Below are 19,748 nucleotides of genomic sequence, written 5' to 3'. Positions count from 1 at the left end.
AAGATAGGGTGAAAGCAATTTAAGCTGAATCAGGCTCATATCACTGTTTAATCCACATGGTTGTATCGAAACTTGTCTCTTCAATGATTCTTTTTTCCTTTTTTCTTCGGTGTTACCATTCATCACTCGAGCAATCAAAACCTAGTTTAATGCTACAATGATTTAATTGGGCGGGCCGGTAGCAGGCTTAATCTCTGAGTGTTCTCAAAGGCAGGTTTCTGGTGGGCTGATGGGTTCACACTAGGCCCATTGAATTAAAAAAACTTGGGTACTTGGGTTGCCCGATTGTTATAACTTGTAACTCCCACTGAGCAATTTTAACGTTGGTCAAGAGTCTCAAGACCAATTTTCAAAGATGCTCCACACTAGAATTGGATTCAATATAAACTAATCGAATTTAAGTTGATTCTGATCAAATTTATAGTTAAACTATTTTTAAATAGAGTTTGAGTTTTATCTTGTCAATCTCGAATTAATTATTTTAAATTCAAACTAATTTTAAATTGGGTATTATTCAGATTTGACTTCAATTGAATTCAATCTTATCCTATAGTTATATCGCATGTATCAACACTGTTGGCACTGTGTGTGAGCCTTACTCTCTAATTACCTAAAATTTTAGAGATGGTCAAGCAATATATGAAAGACCACTTTGCTTAGAAGAAAAACAAAATGACATTATCTCTTGAACCTAGCAGCATTTGATCTCAATCTTGATTTGCAAGAGCAGTGACTAGCAACCAATATATATGAACTTATCAATAATTTTGGGTATTGCTTATCTTTCAATACATAATGCCAAACAAATAAAAACAATATAAAGAAATGTGGGTGTCATACATAATTAAATAATGAATATGTTAAAAATGATTGGCACCTAAATAATTACTAATTAAGTCCAATCGAAGCTCCCTTTAGATTTGGTTGGTTGGCTGGTGACTGAATAAAGAACATATTCTCTCTTTGGGTCACCATGTCTTCCTCAATTATGGAACTTGCCCTGACTAGACATAACCAAACCCAACTCTATATTGCTTTTATCCACATTTCACCATTTTCCATCACCAACTCTATATTGCTTCTAAGTAATATTTTATTACCTTCCCAGATTACTTAGAAGATTACACCCTTAAATGTCCCAATTTATTTTTGTCTCAATTATAATAAAATCAAGATTACCTTAGAAATCTTTAAATACCGAAAGCTGATAATCAGATTACCTGTCACGTCAGCATTATTGATTACTGACAAACCAAACAAATATATAAATTACATCTTAAAATGAACTAAGTACTATCACCCAACCCAAACAATTACATTCAACAGTTAAGAAGAAAGATAGCACCATTTGTATTGATTTACTCAAATATATGTTCATTTTGAACTAATATTATTCCAATACATTTTTATCTTTTTGGTTTCAATAAATATTAATTAATTATTATATAACTATAAAGAAAATAATATCTTAGGATAAACTCTATTAGAATTTTCAATTTTAAAACAAACCCAATTAAGAAAATTTTAAAACAAGTCTATAGTTAAGTCCAAACCTCTTATAGGGTATTGGGACGTTGCCCTTTATACCCTTCCCTACTTTCTAAACCATATAACATAAATCTTATAAACCATGGTTTTAAAAAATGGATTAAACCGGCCCATTTAAGGTTATGTTTTGCTGAAAAACCATTTTTAAAAATAGAGTGATTTAAACAAGATAAAAATTTGAATTTGACGAGATCAATAAAAAAAATAAAAACTTCGAAAATTTATTATTAAAACTTGAACTTAATGCATCATCTATCAATTTTTAATATGTATACCATCAAATTAAGTTAATTTTATGTTACAATAATTTATATTATATATTTAATAATTAGTTATATAAAATTATTTTAAATAATTAATCAGATTGATTGTGGATAAGAACAAACCATCTCTTTCACCTAATTAACTCCATTCTAATATTGAAACCATTGTTATAGACAAAATGAATGTCAATTCTGATACAACAGCCAATTCCTTGTCTTTCTGGGAACATTATCCGTATAAGCAAACACCTATGGACATTGACACGGCTGGACTTGAACTTATCACAAGCTTAAGTTTATCAAAAAGTCAGATCTTCACTGTCACCCTAACGGCTTCTATACACAAATTTCTTACCAAAAAGAGCCAGATCTTCAGATTCTGGCTGGATATGCACAGGGAAAAAAGAAGAAAGCACAAATAATGCATGAATATTTAAATGGCATATACGGGTGATGATGATGACAACCCGAACAACTCCTCCTCTCTCAACAACCTTCACCTACTGTTTATATATTTATAAACTTAATAAAAACAATATCAACAAGCCGGCTGCTAATATGATAATTCATCCATTGGTTGACATTTTCCTTTCTTGAAAATTTTGAGCCGCCTGTCATTTCGCCTTTCTGATTTCCCACAAGTTTTCTGTTTTCGGAAACAAAAACAACCAAAAACAGTGAAAAAAGCAACATTTCTATCTACAACCCAACTCTTATCTTGTATAGAAACTTCTGTTTCGTGTTAAAGTTCTCTGCTTTTGATTTTCTTTGGTCATATCAATCATGACTGTTTCTCCGAGGGTTATTCCGCCTAGGAAACGACGGCCATCGGCCGAAGCATTTATATCTCCGAAATTGTCAGACCGTAAACTGGTTGAATCTCTTTACGTTTTATCTCAAGAAATCTCGTGTCTCAGGCCTCTCCAGTTCCTTCTGAAACGGAATTCTCTTTCAATCATACGCAAGGCGAAGCTGTTGACCGTCTTATTCGAAGAGCTTTGGGGTAATCAAGTTTCTCCTTTTTCGCCTTCAACCCTTCTCTGTTTTGAAGAAATGTACATTGTTTTGCAAAGAATGAAGACGTTGATTGAAGATTGTTGGAACGGCAGCAAGATGTGGCTGCTCGTGCAAATCGAAACGGTGGCTAATAGTTTTCACGAGGTTACCATGGATTTATCAACTTTGTTAGATATTTTGCATCTAAAAGAACTGGACTTGAGCCAAGATGTTGAAGACGTCGTCGTTTTGATTAGAAACCAGTGTTCTTCTCACAGCCAAGCCAGCTCTGTAGATCCAAGAGACAGTACTCTGAGGCTACAGGTCTTAACATTGCTTGAACAAATCAAGAGAGTGATCGTTCCTGATCATTCGAAACTTCATGTAATTTTCCAAAGCTTAGGTTTACGCGACGCCTTTATTTGCAGGGAAGAAATTGAGAGTCTTGAAGCCGAAATTCAGAATCAAATCGATCAGAAATCAAAGCATCTTGCCGTCGCATTAATCGGACTGGTTCGCTACTCGAAATGCGTTCTTTTCGGCGAGTCAACGCAAAAATCAGATGCAATTCGGCGCCGGAGAAGGAAATCGGTTGTGGAGGCGAATGTGCCGGCTGATTTTCGTTGCCCGATAAGTCTGGAGCTGATGAAGGACCCGGTTGTCGTGGCCACCGGACAGACGTATGATCGCCAGTCGATTAATGTCTGGATCGAATCAGGACACAACACGTGTCCAAAGACAGGTCAGACAATGGTCCACACGATTTTGATACCTAACGCCGCTTTGAAGAATTTGATAGCTGTGTGGTGCCGCGAGCAGGGAATACCTTTCGAATACGCGGCAAGTAACGAGAAAGTTAACGGAGTTATAACTAACAAGGCGGCTTTAGAAGCTACCAAGATGACGGCGTCCTTTTTGATTAATAAATTGTCAGCCTCTCAGTCAATGGAGCCAGCAAACGATGTCGTTTACGAGCTTCGAGTGCTTGCCAAAACAGACTCTGGCAGCCGCACCTGCATTGCCGAAGCTGGGGCTATCCCTTTGCTTGTAAGGTACTTAGGTTCGGATGTAGGTGCGAATTTTCCAAACCTCCAGGTCAATGCCGTTACAACGATCCTCAACTTGTCCATTCTTGAAGCAAACAAAACGAGAATAATGGAAACCGATGGCACATTAAGCGGAGTAATTGAGGTGTTGAGATCAGGCGCGACGTGGGAAGCGAAAGGAAATGCGGCAGCCACGATATTCAGTTTATCAGGTGTAGACGCGCACAGGAAAAGACTGGGCAGGAAAACACGTGTCATAATGGGATTAATGGACTTGGCTAAGAACGGGCCCACGAGTTCCAAGAGGGACGCCTTGGTGGCAATTTTGAATTTGGCAGGAGACAGAGAGACCGTCATCAGATTGGTTGAAAACGGAATCGTAGAGATGATATGTGAAGTCATTAATGTGTTACCGGAGGAGTCGATAACGATTCTGGAAGCAGTGGTGAAAAAAGGTGGTCTGGCGGCGATTGCCGAAACTTATAATTTGATTAAAAAACTAGCGGTTTTATTAAGGGAAGGATCTGATACGACAAGAGAGAGTGCAGCAGCTACACTTGTGACTATTTGTAGAAAAGGAGGATCAGAAATGGTGGCGGAGCTGGCAACAGTGCTCCGAATTGAGAGATTTATCTGGGAATTGATGGAAACCGGAACTTCGAGGGCTCGAAGAAAGGCGGCGTCACTCTTGAGAATTCTCAGGAGATGGGCTGCTGGGCTGGATGCATACAGTACTTCCTCTACAACCGGTACTACTACTGTCACTTCTTCAACAATACTATTCCCTAGCTAGCTAACAGTGTTGTGGCTGAATTACAATCTCATTTGTCCAATTGTAAATGGTTGGAATAAGTTGAAAAAAAAATTGTTCTTTGTTTTGTAATACTTGAAAAATCAATTTACTTGGCTCATTCGTTGAAGGTTTTAATTTTAAATTATTTAATTATATAATAAAATATCATTTTATTAATACACGTATCTTAAAACATGAATTATCACTCATTTCTATTGTTCAATGAATTAAAATTTATTTAAATTAGTATATAATGTTATTAAAGATCTATCGATAATTTATCAATTAAACACACAAGATGATCTTAAACTGAATTACCGAATTAAAGCTTTGAGTTGAAGTCGGTTTGTCCTAGCCAATCGGCTATGTGGGATTCATGACTGGCATCTTATTCACATTTCTTTGCATTGACATGTCCAGCTATGTGATGTCAAGTAAACGAACTGTTGTATTCAAGTTCTCCATGCACCAACTGACCGACACGCAGATGTGTTAGATTGTTGTCAACTAATTACAGTTCTTAAAAAAACCCTTTTAAAATGTTAAAACACGGATTGTTTCAACATAAACATGTGTAACAACGTAAAATGGCTCCAACCCAGAAACTGCAAAGGCTGACTTTCTCATCTTTATAAATTTAGGCAGCTTTGTCTAAGTACCCCAATGATTCAATCATCACCTCACTTTCATTCTTCATTATTCTTTTGCCTTGCATTATCACTGCAATTATTTTATTCCAAGCTTGTTTCTACACTCCAATGGCGGAATTATAGAGATGTGAGTTCACCATTTTACTAGTCTTATGCGTCATTGTCGTGTCCCAAGCTTCCCATGCTAGAGTCCTACATGGTTTTCTTCAAAATGCTGAGTTTCCGTTGGGATTTAAGTCCCCAGATGTTCATTATTCGGGCAAGTTAGAGGAGGAGTCTACAAAGAATTTTGAGTCTATGCCTCCAGTTGCAGAGAAAGTGATTGACAATCACAGGCCATTGTTGCTCAATCTCCTACCAAAAGAAACTGTGCCACCACCATCTGGTCCAGCAAAAGAATCAACGACTTCGTTGGTTAATCTGTTTCATTCTTTGCATTTGAGAGTGTACACGGAATTATTTGACAAAAATTTTAGTTCTTGCAATTATTTAATTTAATGGTTAGATTCATGATGAAGTTTGACAAAACTTTCTCAATCTCGTTTGATATAGATTTGAACTGAGTTTTTTTATTTGATTCTAAATGAATTTAAGTTAGAATTTCAATTCATTAGTTCGATTTAAATTAAACTCAAAATTCCTTCTTATGACTTTGTTCATCCTACTCATAATACTATTTATCTGATCGGTGATATAGTTCATCTTGTCGATCACCTCCAACAACATTTTCAGCTAATTCAAATAAGTTCAAGTGAGGCGACTTTGAAGCTCAGCTAGACCTGAATCTAGCCTAACTTCATTGCTGAATTTCAGCCTCTCGTTCTAGTAAAATTTGGGCCTTGTTTTATGTTGGGCTACTTTCTGAAACCTTGACGGGCTTATTAATCCTCAGATTTTCTTGACAAATGTTCTTGACGAAGTGGAAAATGGGTTGGCATAGGCTGGACAACTAGCCATCCCTGAACAAGGTCTGGCATGCCGTTGTTTAAGCTTCAGCATAATACAAAGTACCTAATAAATGGCTACATCATGTAGCATGACAATTTGGTCCCCCATATTATTTCTGGATCGCAGTTTGGACACGTAAAGTAGAGCAGCCCCAGTCCTTATCATTGGATGATTCAACTAGGGGACCATGGCAGGCGACTGGACCATCTAAGTTTTAGGACAAGACCAAACCCCACCTCCAGTCCAGGCTCATGTTTACAACACACCAGCTAGCAATGAAGAAGACCATGAACAGCAGCTTAATTTTGTGTTGTTTTAAAGCCAGTATGGGATTGGGATGGTAGTTTGTTGAAGGGAAAAAGCCAGTAAGGTTTTGGCCATTTATGGTGAATTGATGGCATCCAATCTATGCGATGTTAAACTATTTGGCCACCAGGGTCCAAGATAAACATCAATGTCGAAATCATATACATGGCTTTTGCAGGATTTTGTAACTTCTTTCATAACCTAGTTGATGTTGTTCAGAATTCAGATAAAAGGATGGCCAGGTATCTGGAACTACACATGCATCAAGTTATTGAAATACTGATGTTTATCATATTTGCCTGCCTGCCCATCATCTTTTTTCTGTTCACAAGTTTGGATGCATTCTGATTGATTTTCCCAGATTTCTTGCTTATTTTCAAGGCTACTACTTACTGAGTTTTGAAACAGCATGAAACCCTGTTGAATTATCTCCCTTAGCAAAAGTTTAGCTAGGAATAGAAGTGATGGGCCACGGGAAATTTTCTAAGTTGGATTTACATAATGCTGAGTCCCAACGAGCTTTGCAAATATCCCAAAAGCTAAGAAAGTTATCTCATTTAATTTTCTGTCCTTTTGGTCTTTTTCAATTTCTTCTTAACCAAAGGGTATGCAGTACATCCATAAACAACAGCTTGTATTGGCCAAATCCAAAGCATCGCTTTACAGCAACGAAATGCAATTGCTTCTGAAGCTAAAAATTTTAAGACATTACACAAGTCCAGGCTAATAAATATGAAGGTTGAAAGGTGGACCCTGTGGGATGTGGGGACTTTTTTTCTGTGAGGCCAAGCATGTAAGCCACGTCCACAAAATGGTGGCGAAATCACGGAAGGCAGAGGCAGTGATTAACTGCAGTACGAAAATTTAGACTGGGGCCTGCAGATAAGGAAAGGCTTAATGGGCATCTAATTCTGTTTTACATGTAAACAAAAGACAATCATGATTAGGAAACAAGTCTCTGTTTAATTAGGTGATTAAGTGTCATGTGGCCCATTTTCCTTTTCTTTTGTGCAAACTTTTTCTTCCATGGTGGACCCCAAAACCACCACAATCTCTCTCTCTTTCTCTCTGTTTAAGTCTTCCACATTTGAGTCCAATGGTAAGAAGGGTAGTGAGTGAACAACATTTCATTATCTCTAGTCTTTCTGATTTCTAATTTTTTTTTTCTCTAAGGGTGTTTTGTGATGGGCAATTTCAAGTTCAAGTTATCTGATATGATGCCCAATGCCTGGTTTTACAAGCTCAAGGATATGAGCAGAGCCAGAAACCAGACAAATTCTCAATCCTTGAAAAAAAAAGAGTCAATTTCTTCTACTGCTACAACAACAACAACGCAGCTATCAAAACCAAAACAAAAACAAGCCCACGACCATTATCAGTATCCAAGAAGGTCTTATTATTTCACTAGAGAGATTATCCCAAGTGATAAATTCTACAATTCTCCCACAGAAACAAGACCCTCAGATATCCATTTTCCTGACCTACCAAGAAAATCAGCCAAACAAAGAAGACTCAAAAGAAAACCCACCAGGTCTGGTCCCAAGATTGTCAATTCATCTGTTTCTGCTGGCTGTACCTGCCGTGCTACAATCTGGACCAAGCCTGATTCTCCGCCAGGTTATTCTTCTTCTTCACCACTTGACGGCAGCTCCCCGGAGCCAAAACTTCTGGAAGATTGTGTTCTGAATTACAGGCATGACAAAGTTCTTGCTCTCGATCACTCTTTTGATGGCATGGTGGCCTGGTCTAACGCTTGCAGCTGCAAAGCCAATTCTGATAATAATGCGGAAGATATCGTTATTGATGTGGATAAGAAATCTCTTGAGGCTAAAAATGTTGTTGGGTTTGATAGTTTATCTGAACTTGAACTCCCTCCCATCTTAACGAAGCCTTGCAAGGCCGTCAACCAGGCCCCTGAGCCAACCGAGTATAGAAGAAGTTCACTTCCAGTCAAGGTCGTCAAAGAAGAGAGAATCGATACTAAACAAAATAAAACCAGTCTAGTTAGAAAATGTTATGCCAATTCTCCTGGAGTTCGTCTGAGAACCAATTCTCCGAGAATCGCCAGTAGGAAGATTCAGGCTCACGGCCGAAGGAGCACTTCATCGAGTTTGAGTTCAAGCAATTCACGGAGGAGTTTATCTGACAGTTTTGCAGTTGTGAAATCATCTTTTGATCCTCAAAGAGACTTCAGAGAATCCATGGTGGAGATGATTGTGGAGAATAACATCAGGGCTTCAAAGGATTTAGAGGACTTGTTGGCTTGCTATCTTTCATTAAATTCTGATGAATATCATGAACTCATTATCAAGGTATTCAAGCAAATCTGGCTCGATTTGACTGACGTTAGGATTAAGCTGTAATAATTGCTTCCATAATTTCAGATATGTATATAACTTTCTGATTTCTCTTAAATTTCCATAAAGAGTAAGAATGTAGTTGAGCATAATTTCGTCATTAGCTTTTTCAATTAGCAGAAATTTTACTAGTTTTCAACGTTTTAGATCAAAAGCAATTAATTGCAGGTGTAAAATCTTCTCTCTATTTCTGAAAAATCCCATCAAAAAACCCACCAAACAAAAATTCCTTTTCAATTTCTTCTCTTCGGAAAAGGCGAAGTTCGATTGCCGTGGCATATTTTGTTTTCAAATGAACATTTAGACAAAATAATTTGACCCCACAGTCACTTTACACCGTTTAGCAGTTTCAAGCTCGCAATTTCTTCTCTCTCTGGTCAGTTAAGCTTGTTCTGTATCCAATTTCCAGCAAAATTTTGGCTTCTTAATTTGCCAAAACTGAGATTCTTAAAATTGTAGTGCAATTTGAGGTGGGGTTTTGTCCATTTTCAATTTGCTTTCCTCCATCGCCATGTTTTTCTTCTTTCAAAAGAGACCGAAAAGACAGAAATCAGTTTTCTGAAGATCAGTACTTGCATTGCATGCTTTGAGACCAGCTCGAGAATAATAGATATATATAAAGGGGACCCTCACGTACAAAGTCTGACAGATTTTTCCTCCTAAAGAAAACACTCTTTCAAGGACAAAGATTTCAGTTTTTTATCTTTCTTTCACACACCAGAAGGCCTCTCCCTCTCTGGGCAGTTTGTCCACCAACAAACTAAAGCTGAAAATTCAAAATTCTTCAAGGTTAAAATCAAAAGGTAAATTCAAATTTTCTGTACAGTGTGAACCCACAAGCCCACAAAAGCAGCTCTTTCAAGATTTCTAGCTTTGGCTAAAGTTGAATTTGATCTCTCAAAAAGTAAAAGTTACTTCGATAATTTCAAAAGCATTATACACTTTCAAATTAATCTTAGCACGAGTATACATAAAATAAAAGAGAGTTGGTGATGAATGGTTCAGAAAATTTCATAATATTTTCTTAGAAACAAAACAAGGTTTTGTCAATATATGTAGTAAATATTGTGTCTTTCTTGTGACGAGCACCGATATGAAGCCTACTTGTCTTTTAATGAGACAAGCAACTTCAAGCTTGACATACCAACCATATAATATATTGAGAAAATTATCACGTTCTCTTAGCGGGATTTGTTCTGAATCATCCCTAACTTTGCGGTTTCTGAGTATTTTTATTAAGGCTTTTGAGACTTTACCATTCTATGACTATTTTTTTTTTTAAGTAAAAATATATATTAATTAAAAAAAAACAATGAATCTTTTAAAGAAGGATTTGGGAATGACCAACACTCATTGTTTTCGATGGAAAGATAATCCAAGATATAAACTATGACAAGACAAGATCTCCATGACAAAAATTAGACAGATTAACATCATCTTGTCTTGAAATCTTATCAAAGTTCTTAATAATATTTTATGACTTTGATAATTAATATTGTATATATAAAAATCATGTTGCCAAATTTTAGACATTTTCTATATTCAAGACCCCAATTATGGATGCCAAACTAATTTGTATATACCATAATACTAATTAGGTCAGGCTGCACATATAATTATAAAAAAAAAAAAAAAAATTTTTATACTCCTATTAAATAAATTTTGATGTGGGGTTTTAACAATTTGATTAGGGTTTTTAATAATTTTAGAGTTTAGTTAGAAATTGATGTTGGTATCATAGTTTATCTCTCATCAGTGAATCTTTTTTTTTATTATTTTTATTATTTTTCAATTATTATTATTTTTCTAATATTACAATTAATTTTTTAAATATTACTATTCACCAATTCAAACTAATTATTTGAATCCTCTCTTGTTTTTTATGAGTTGGGAATAAAAAAGAAATGTAGGACAACAAAAGGAAAAGGGTATATGTGTATTTAAAATTGAAAAATTTTAACATTTGGTGAACTGAATTTTCCCATGTGTGATATATTCATAGTCTACTCAACTACCATGATGGAAAAATAATAGAAGAGATTTTGTTGTCTATTTCCTCCTCTCCTGCTGATAGCAACGGATTAACTAAACAAGACTACCCACTACAATTATAGTTATAATAAAATTATATATATTTAGTTTTAAATTTTTAATTAAATTTTTAAATGATAATTATTATATAATTAAATAATTTTACATTAAATATAAATAATATTTAATAATATAAATAATATATTATTTGAATATTTAATTAAAATTTTAAAATAAATGTATAGAGTCGGTGTAGCAGGAGGGGAAAATTCATTTAATTCAAATATTATATCCCATCATTAGGTAGGGAAGATCTTGAGACCTAAATTATGTTCTTCTAGGTCTAAAACAGTCGCCTAATGACACCAAAATAATTTTATTTTATTCGTCATAAATTATAATAATTTACAATTAATTGTCAGGCAAAAAAACATTCTGTTATTGAATGTAAAACAAATAACGTAATATTGAAAATTATATAATAAAATTATATATATATATTTTAGATATATTTATATAATCAAAATAAATATCCATAATATTATTCAAAATAATATATACTCATTTGGGTTCAATGAATGTCACGGAAAATGAGCACTGTCAGCCGGACCCACAATTCGGGTGTACAAACTGACGTGGCGAGATGTTAGTGGTGTTATTATAAAATCAGGTGGAAATAAAGAAACGGTCGGATGTAAATTAGGGTTAGTGTCGGCAAGTCAGAAGAAGAGATATTTAAAATGATTTATGAAGATGCCATGCAAAGAAAATAAATAGATAAATGAAAATGAAACAACACGAGGAACAAAACCCGGAGATTCTGGGTTTTGTCATTCTTATTTCTCTATCCAATTCACAATAAATTTAATAAGTTTTGGGATTGATATGAACAATGAACAAACATGTTAATTCTGGGAAATTAAGACATTATCATACATAAAATGTTGTCGCATTTCTTTCATCTATAAATGAAAAAAAATTATTTGGATAATTAGGTAAGATAACTTAAATCCTAATAAATTGAATATATATTTTTACTAATTCTGTTGTTCGTATTAGTTTGGAGTCAAAATTTTGTATTACCGATAAATATGAAAAATCAAATGTATAATTTTGTGCAAAAAATGATGATTATAATAAACCGAATAATTTTTTTTTTTAAATGGTTTAGTTTACTACTTAAGAGTTTACATTATTATTATGTTATTTAACTTTTTAGAAAATTCTGATAAAGTAACTTTAAGAGTTACAAAAAAGTTCACTTTTTACCTCGGTATAATTTTGTAGTAACATAACAAGAGGAATTAATTTTGTAATTACATAAAAATAAAGTAAATTCTAATAAATTGAATATATACTTCTATTAACTTCTGTTGTAGACATTATCTCAAAGATAATTATGTTTGGTCTGGTAAGGATAATATGTCATGAAAACTATCAATATTTACTCTTCTCATAACCTTTGAATGGATGACTTTTACTCGCATTTTAGTTTGATTTACAAGTAGACATACAAAAATCTTTGTCTAGTCATTGTTTATTAATAGTTTAACTAGTCGTTTATCCCAATCAAATACATCTTCGGTTTAACTCCTGTCAATTTTTCTAAGGGCGAGAATTACCAATAATATGTTGTAGTAACTTAATACTTTTGTTATAGAGGGAGTGTACCACAATAATATCTAATTGTATTGTTGAATAATGTTATCAGAGTGGGACTATATAACATGTGTGACATTTACGATTTAAAACTAGGGTGTTTTGGTTGAGGTAGACATAACAGTAATAACAAACGCAAGATAGATTGGAACAGTAACATTATTATTAACCATATATGTTTACCATTTACATAACAATTGTATCACATCTGTGAACAATACTCTTAGTACTCTCTATATTTTCACATGACATTATTTAATTTGTCAAACCTAACTCACTCCCTTCCTACCATTCTACTCTTTATTTACGCAACATGCATCCATCTCTACTTTTCCTCATCTCATGTGTATTCAACCTTCTAAGCTATCTCTTTTTTTTTTTAATTTTCACAAACATTATATATATATATATATATATATATATATATATATATATATATATATATTGTTTTTTTCTGTTATTTAGATAATTATGAAATGTATAGACAAATATTCAATATGATTTTGTTTTCTTTCTAACTAATTGAAGGGATCTTAGGATTAATCTTCATCGAAAATATTCTTGATATACTTTCATGAGAGGGTTTTCTCGGAATCTTTAGGAAACTTTTGGAAAACAACAAATATTTTTTACTTTTAACCCCAAAATTAATATATAAGAGATGAGAAATGATCATATAATACTAGTTTAAATTAAATATTAATTAATCAATCTAGTTTTTAAATCTATTCAAACTACCAACGAATTTTAGATATTGTTTTGATTTTTATTTTTATTAAATGATTTATGAGATAATCGAAAACTGAGGATCTTAACTACTATTCAAAATTTAGAATATGTTATAGCTCTAATTCTATTTTTACCCCCATTCAAACCCTAGTTTTCTCTCTCTTTTTGATCTTAAACATAAACTTAGTCTTAAATTATAGATGTAGATTTTGATGAAGAAAACTTGTAGAATGAATTAAGTCACTAAAATTCAATGGGATTCGGTGAAAGTTATTTAAGAGTTGGGGCAAAAGTGAATATACGCACGAGGGGGAGACAAAAATCTTGGCAAATCTAAGCTATATTGGGACTGTGTACACGGGTGCAATATAATAATTAATGGCAATTTCATTTTCATTCGCTGATTCTCATGTGCTCTTGTCTTTATTCTTCTTTGCGTTCACTCAATGCCAATGCGAAAGACGACCAATTTATGTATTCTCGCCCATAACTTGTGGTAAAAATTCCACTTAATCATTAGAGGTACGATCCGGTGCAAGCGATAACTATCGAAATGAAATGAGGGTTTTAAAATGATTCATCTATTTGATCAAAAATTTATATTCATTATTATATGATTAAATTTCGTTGTATAATAATATAAGATACAAAAACGACGTTCTTTTGTCTTTATATAACTTGTGACAATAATTTTGTATCTTATACAATTACTCTATCGGATTTTCACTTTCATTGCAAGAATTTTTATCATCAACAACTTGTAACCCCTCATTTAGTTAACCTATCATTCTCTTCTCTTGAATCAATAGAGAAAACGAGAAAGAGAGCTTTGATTTTTGACAGTTAATTTTCTTTTCCTCTTGTTTGTTAGGAAATTAGTTTCTGGGTTTTTCATTAATCACTCTATTAAGCAACTTCTAATTACTAAAAGTTGTTTAATCTTTTTCTTGATTGGAAGAGAAATGAATTTAATAGAATTTCATGTGTATTTGAACTTAACATTATGTGAATTTTTCTATAGGAGAATCAAAGTTCAATAATGCTTGCTGAAAAGCAGGAATAAATGCAGATAAGAAGCCACTGATAAACTGAAGGTGACAGCTGAGGAGGAGCATCCATCAAGCATGTATGTTTGATTGAAAGCTGAAAAGTGAAGTAAATAATTTTTATAAAAATAAGGTTTTTAAATGGTAGGTGGAAATAGAAAGAAGAAAGGGACCCTACTCCTCCCACTGCTACTTAATAGGCAATTAAATATGAAAGACTTTTTGCAAAGTTAGAATCTATTACAGTTGTTAGATTGTGGGGAAGCCTAGATATGATTGAACTGAAATGTGACTATCAAAATCTTCTGGGTGTATTTTCTTACAGATTTGAGATAAAATCTAAGAAATCTATTAAGTTGTTTTGTTATTAGATTCATGTGGGGCCTTGTCCTTCGCTTGATGTCTCAACCAAATTTACGTAGACGAAAATTCAACTATCGAGTCAGATTATTATGTTGACGTCACATGACTTAAAATTTTAATTATGTTATATTATGATCACCTTTTCGACCAACTAATAAGATTAGTTAATTCATAGATCAATCCTTGGATTGAATCGATGTCCAATCCAAATTAAAAACATAGGGATGACAATCAAAGGTGAATTTGTAACAAACAGAAAATTACTTAATGCAGGGTTAATCAAGATTACTGCTAGCTCTATTCTTACTAATTAACAAAGAAAGTGAGGATGAAGTGGTATCATTATACATATGAACTCTAAACACAAACAAATTGAGACAATTTTGTATCATTTCAGCTAATTTATTTAATATTTTAATTTATTCTCTTCCATCAAATCAAGAAACATCGGATTGGTATGAAATATAATGTATGCTAAGTTCATCTGTTTTCATTCTAATGTAATCAAATTCCCATTGTCAACCCAAATGAACACTTCACTTTCAATATGGGTCTAAAGCCCTAATCTTCAAACAGGCAAACCCATAGGCCACAAACGAACAAACTATATTTAGAATTGTTAAAAGCCCAACTCATTTATCTCCATTCCATTGCTTTGTTCATGCCAAACAGCATCGAATGTTTCTAGCTATATTTACATACAATTCCAAGTACACCCAACCCCTTTTCAAAACTCAATTCTCTTCAAGGAAACCATGGATCCCAGACTGTACATCTAACTGATCAGTGTAAAAGAATAAAAAGAAGAAAAATGTGACAAGATTTTAAAATCCAATTAGGTCAACCAAATCAGGAGCATTACTATCTGATATTGATAGGAAATTCTGAATGCAAGTAATTTTGTACCTACAAATTATGACCATAGAAACTTGGAAATGTTGTATAAAATGAGAAGAATCAGGATCTGATCTGCTATTGTGATCGTCTTGAGTGTTCTACTAAAATGTTTTATATTTAGAAATGAACATTTGAGCTCGATGGAGGAAGGATTTTGGGGATCTGTAGGCTGACAGATATATTCCCCAATTACAAATTTGAATTCACCTAAGCTCCATTCCTGTAAGTGGAAACTTTTTGTTAATCATAACCAAACTTATGGGCACCTTCATCAGTGTATGCATAAAACAAAATCTACCATAGCAGCAAATATTAATCAGGCACAAGAGATACACAAAAGCAAAACTGTTTAGGAGGGAAACAAGATAAAATTTTTACTTCAAGCTGTTTTTCAACAGAGACAACAATTGTATCTGGACCAGCATTGAAAGAAAAAGGAGTTAGCCCTGATTGCATTTTTACAATCCATCATAGTCCGCATTTTTGCAGACCTTGACACAACAGACCACACCCAATTTAACACAGCCCAGCTCGGCACAGCCATTGCCGGCCCTGCCCAGATCTATCTCCTCATCTTTTCTTTAGCTAACTTAGATATAGGGTATAAAGATCAAAATTATATTATTAATAAGAAGAAATTCATACCAAAAATTTGCTCCAAATAATAATCAAGCCCAGAACCCAAAAACAGATGTACTTGCATTTGAAACTAAAACTTACGAAATGATCAACATGAGTACACATCATTCTCTTCTCCTCAGCTGTGTATAAAAATAATCAACCTATTGCGGATTATCAACCTTTAAAACAAAGTAAAACTTATTCCACCCCAAGAAGGAGAGGGAAACAGGAGAAAATTGTCCAAAAGTCTTCTGGAAAATCCAGAAATCTTACACAGTTCCCTTTGGACGTTTATTATGTTAACCAAAAGAAATTTGAGAACTCGATACACTTATCAGGGGGCATAGGAAGGAGCAGGCAGGAAAGGAAACGGTGCAACAGAGGCATATGCTACAGGTGGCCGTGCTTTTCTATCAACAGAGGTATCATTTAACTTGTTCTTCCTGCTAGAATTTCTGCTCACTTCTACTAAAGTTTCTGTGGATGATGAAAGCTCAGATATTTTCTCTGAACTTTCTTCTGTAAGGCTTTGTTCATTATCAGTGAGTCGGTGAAAGAGGAGTCCAGACATAAACACAGGAAGATACAGGAGGCTGGCATGGAACATCCTTCTGGCTTTTTGAGTAGTCCGGTCTTGGTAGAATGATAATGCTGCAGCACTTATAGCCAAAGTGATGAGTGATGATTCAAGACAAAACCATCCAGAAGTCACTCCCCCTGACAAAACAAATTGATTAAATCTTGAGATAAATCCCCATGTAAAGTTATTTTCTAACACAACTTATCATTAACATTACAACTACTTGCACAGGTGAAAAGGATATATAGTTTAGTCAAGAAGCTTGGCAATGCAAAAGGGTATCCTAGTCTGGCACCCAATATATGGAATCACATTATGGTAGAGGACCAAATTTAGCATATATGAAAAAACAAAATAACATTAACAAATCCTGTATTTGGTATAATGTAACTCACAATCATAGGCCAAGTATCCCAATGGAATCAGATACAAGCAATTTCTCAATGCCACTGAAGCAGTTTTGTAACCAGAAGGATCAGCAAACGATAGCATCCTATACCTGAAAAAGGAATGAATGATAAAAATAAGAATTCCTGAAATTATTTTTTCCCAAAAGACTTATGCTGTATTTTCAACAGTAAACTGTATTTAGGATCATGTTAGGTTTTATATCTTAGCAAACTCCAGTTTAAAGCACATTATAAACAAATAGTTTGTGTGTTTCAGATGCATGATCATATTAAAAAAAGAACAAAAAGATTCAATGCTGAAACAATGTCCCACAGACAGAACCATTTAGCCAACAGGCCCAACACCAAAGCAGCATTTGTTTACCACTTGGTGATAAAGTCAGAACTGACTGATTATCTTAATTATAAACGCATCGATCTACAATAGATGTGCATACCCTCCAGCAGCATAATCATTGCGGCACATGAATGCAAGAGCCATGAAGTGGGGTATTTGCCAAAAATAGAGAGCTGCAGGGAGAAGCATTCCATTGAGGGTAACCTCGCCGGCAGCAGCAGTCCACCTGTGAATTCAGTAAAGGAGAAGATAAGCCTCCATTAAAGGCCACTTATCACAAGTGGGCAAAAATATAATTTTGAAAAAAAAAAAAGACCACAAGCTCCCATTTAATGTGGGCCAATGCTTTTAGAATATCAGCTCAACATAATTGTGAACATCAAATTGGTATGAAGAGGTCCATCAAATTTTCAATTCTTTATTGAACTCCCAAAGCATTAAACATTTTGGATCAACTTTGTCAGTAGCACTTGCAATATGTAGTGAAATGAAAAGGATTTTTCTCATGAGACTATTGAAATAAATTAACATCCGGTAAAAAATGCAACTTAAAGATAAAGAATAAATTACCCAAGAAGGGGAGGAATAGCACCAACAACAGCCCCAACCCATGTATTTATTGGGTGAATCTGCTTCAATGGTGTGTATACAAATGCATAAAGAAAAAGATTAGAGGCTGCAAGCCCAGCTGTCAACATATTAGCCTGCAAAAACCTTGTCATCAAAGTTGCAAAATTAGTTTCTCAGTTTACAATACATTGAACATTAGGCAAATACAAAATATCACATCTTCAGAGTCGAAATTAGTTTAAAATAAATACTAAAGTGTAATTGAGTAAATTTGTTTGGTCACCTTGCAAGCCAATAAAGCAGTGCCACCTACACCTACAAATGAAGCCCAGGCTACAGCATGAGGTACCGAAATGCGGCCTGAAGGTAGTGGTCTTCTCATTGTTCGCTTCATTAAAGCATCATTCTTTATCTCAAATACCTAATAATGCATATAATCGACCATGATCATTATGGTAGCAACAAATCAAAGCAAGACAGTTTGTATTCAAAAACTTGTAGGCTGGGTTACTTGCACACACACAAAATAATACTATAGTACTCCACACACCCATTTTGCCACACATTGCTAAATTTTTTAAAATGATTTTCTTCTAATCAAATTTCAACTGGATTCTTCCATTCATAGTATTTTTACTTCAATTAAGCACAAATCAATCGATGTTATCGCAGGTATACTTAGCCTCACTAAAACTTAAAGGTAAACTGAATATATCATAGATTAATTTAATTGGAATAGTGAAGTGAATTAATAAAAACCTGGTTTAAAGAATTTGCTGAAGCAGAAACCATCATAGTTCCAGTACAAGTCCAACAAAGTCCAGCTATGTCAATAGCGGATCCGCTTCCTAGTACAAATCCAGTTCCAGATGTTGCAACGACTAACAGGCTACATATACAATAGTAGTAACACCAATCAATAACAAAAACAAAATATCGATTACTTAATCAATCATGTTTCTACAAGATTTCAGAGAAAACAAACCTGAGGCGTGCTTTAGCGAGTTCCGAATAGCAACGACCGTAGTGGCGAACCAGTGACGAGAGATCTGCCGCTGTAGCTGTGTCTGTAGCAGTGGATGTGGATGTGGCTGCAGCGGATGAGGAGGAGGCGCGAGAAGGAACGCCGGGTTTTCTGTTGACTAGAACCCCTAATTTAGTCGATGAATTTTGTTTCTGAGATTGGCAGTGAGACAGCAGTCGTCGCACGACGCCGCTTTGCCACATGATTTGATGTATCTGTAAACCCAGAAGCGATGAAATTGCTACACTATGTTGAAGGATGGCGTTTTCGCCGATCGACTATGGATTAATGAGTTCTTCAGTAACCGGGGTCGTTTAGAAGTGACCCCAATATTTGACAAATATCATGAATTTACCTCAAACCCGAAATTTTTATTTCTTTTCCAAAAAATCAATTAACCCCTCCAACAATAACACTTTTCCCCTTAAGTTCATGTTGAATTCTAGTATACTCAGCTCAAAGAAACTGAGCTTGAGTTGAAAAAGGCTAGTTTATTGAGTTCAAACTTGACCCACAATAAATACCTTATAAATTGTATCATGTAAGAGTTTACCCTGTAGGGATTTTTTTCTTC

The 19,748-nt window shown here is 34.3% G+C and overlaps 3 protein-coding genes across 3 annotated transcripts; 2 read left to right on the top strand and 1 right to left on the bottom strand.

Moving 5' to 3' along the window:
• The first annotated feature begins 2,147 nt into the window (after positions 1–2,147).
• Positions 2,148–4,773, top strand: LOC123225050 (U-box domain-containing protein 16-like). Its single transcript, XM_044648901.1, has one exon. The coding sequence runs from the start codon at positions 2,595–2,597 to the stop codon at positions 4,644–4,646; it is 2,052 nt and encodes a 683-aa protein (XP_044504836.1). The 5' UTR covers positions 2,148–2,594; the 3' UTR covers positions 4,647–4,773.
• A 2,838-nt stretch (positions 4,774–7,611) lies between these two features.
• On the top strand, positions 7,612–8,999 carry LOC123225041 (transcription repressor OFP1). Its single transcript, XM_044648891.1, has one exon. It carries the CDS (start codon positions 7,735–7,737, stop codon positions 8,911–8,913), a length of 1,179 nt encoding a protein of 392 aa, XP_044504826.1. The 5' UTR covers positions 7,612–7,734; the 3' UTR covers positions 8,914–8,999.
• A 7,310-nt stretch (positions 9,000–16,309) lies between these two features.
• LOC123225031 (protoheme IX farnesyltransferase, mitochondrial) lies at positions 16,310–19,582 on the bottom strand. The gene is made up of 7 exons (XM_044648880.1): positions 19,136–19,582; positions 18,910–19,039; positions 18,434–18,571; positions 18,151–18,284; positions 17,681–17,806; positions 17,229–17,332; positions 16,310–16,970 (listed from the first exon to the last, which is right to left on the bottom strand). The coding sequence occupies exons 1-7, from the start codon at positions 19,375–19,377 to the stop codon at positions 16,588–16,590; spliced, it is 1,257 nt and encodes a 418-aa protein (XP_044504815.1). The 5' UTR covers positions 19,378–19,582; the 3' UTR covers positions 16,310–16,587.
• Positions 19,583–19,748: the final 166 nt, after the last annotated feature.

The sequence above is a fragment of the Mangifera indica genome, chromosome 1 (assembly GCF_011075055.1).
Source record: "Mangifera indica cultivar Alphonso chromosome 1, CATAS_Mindica_2.1, whole genome shotgun sequence".
In the NCBI taxonomy this organism is placed as follows: Eukaryota; Viridiplantae; Streptophyta; class Magnoliopsida; order Sapindales; family Anacardiaceae; genus Mangifera; species Mangifera indica.
The sequence above is the reverse complement of the archived record's forward strand: the minus strand, read 5'-3'. Positions and strand labels throughout refer to the sequence as shown.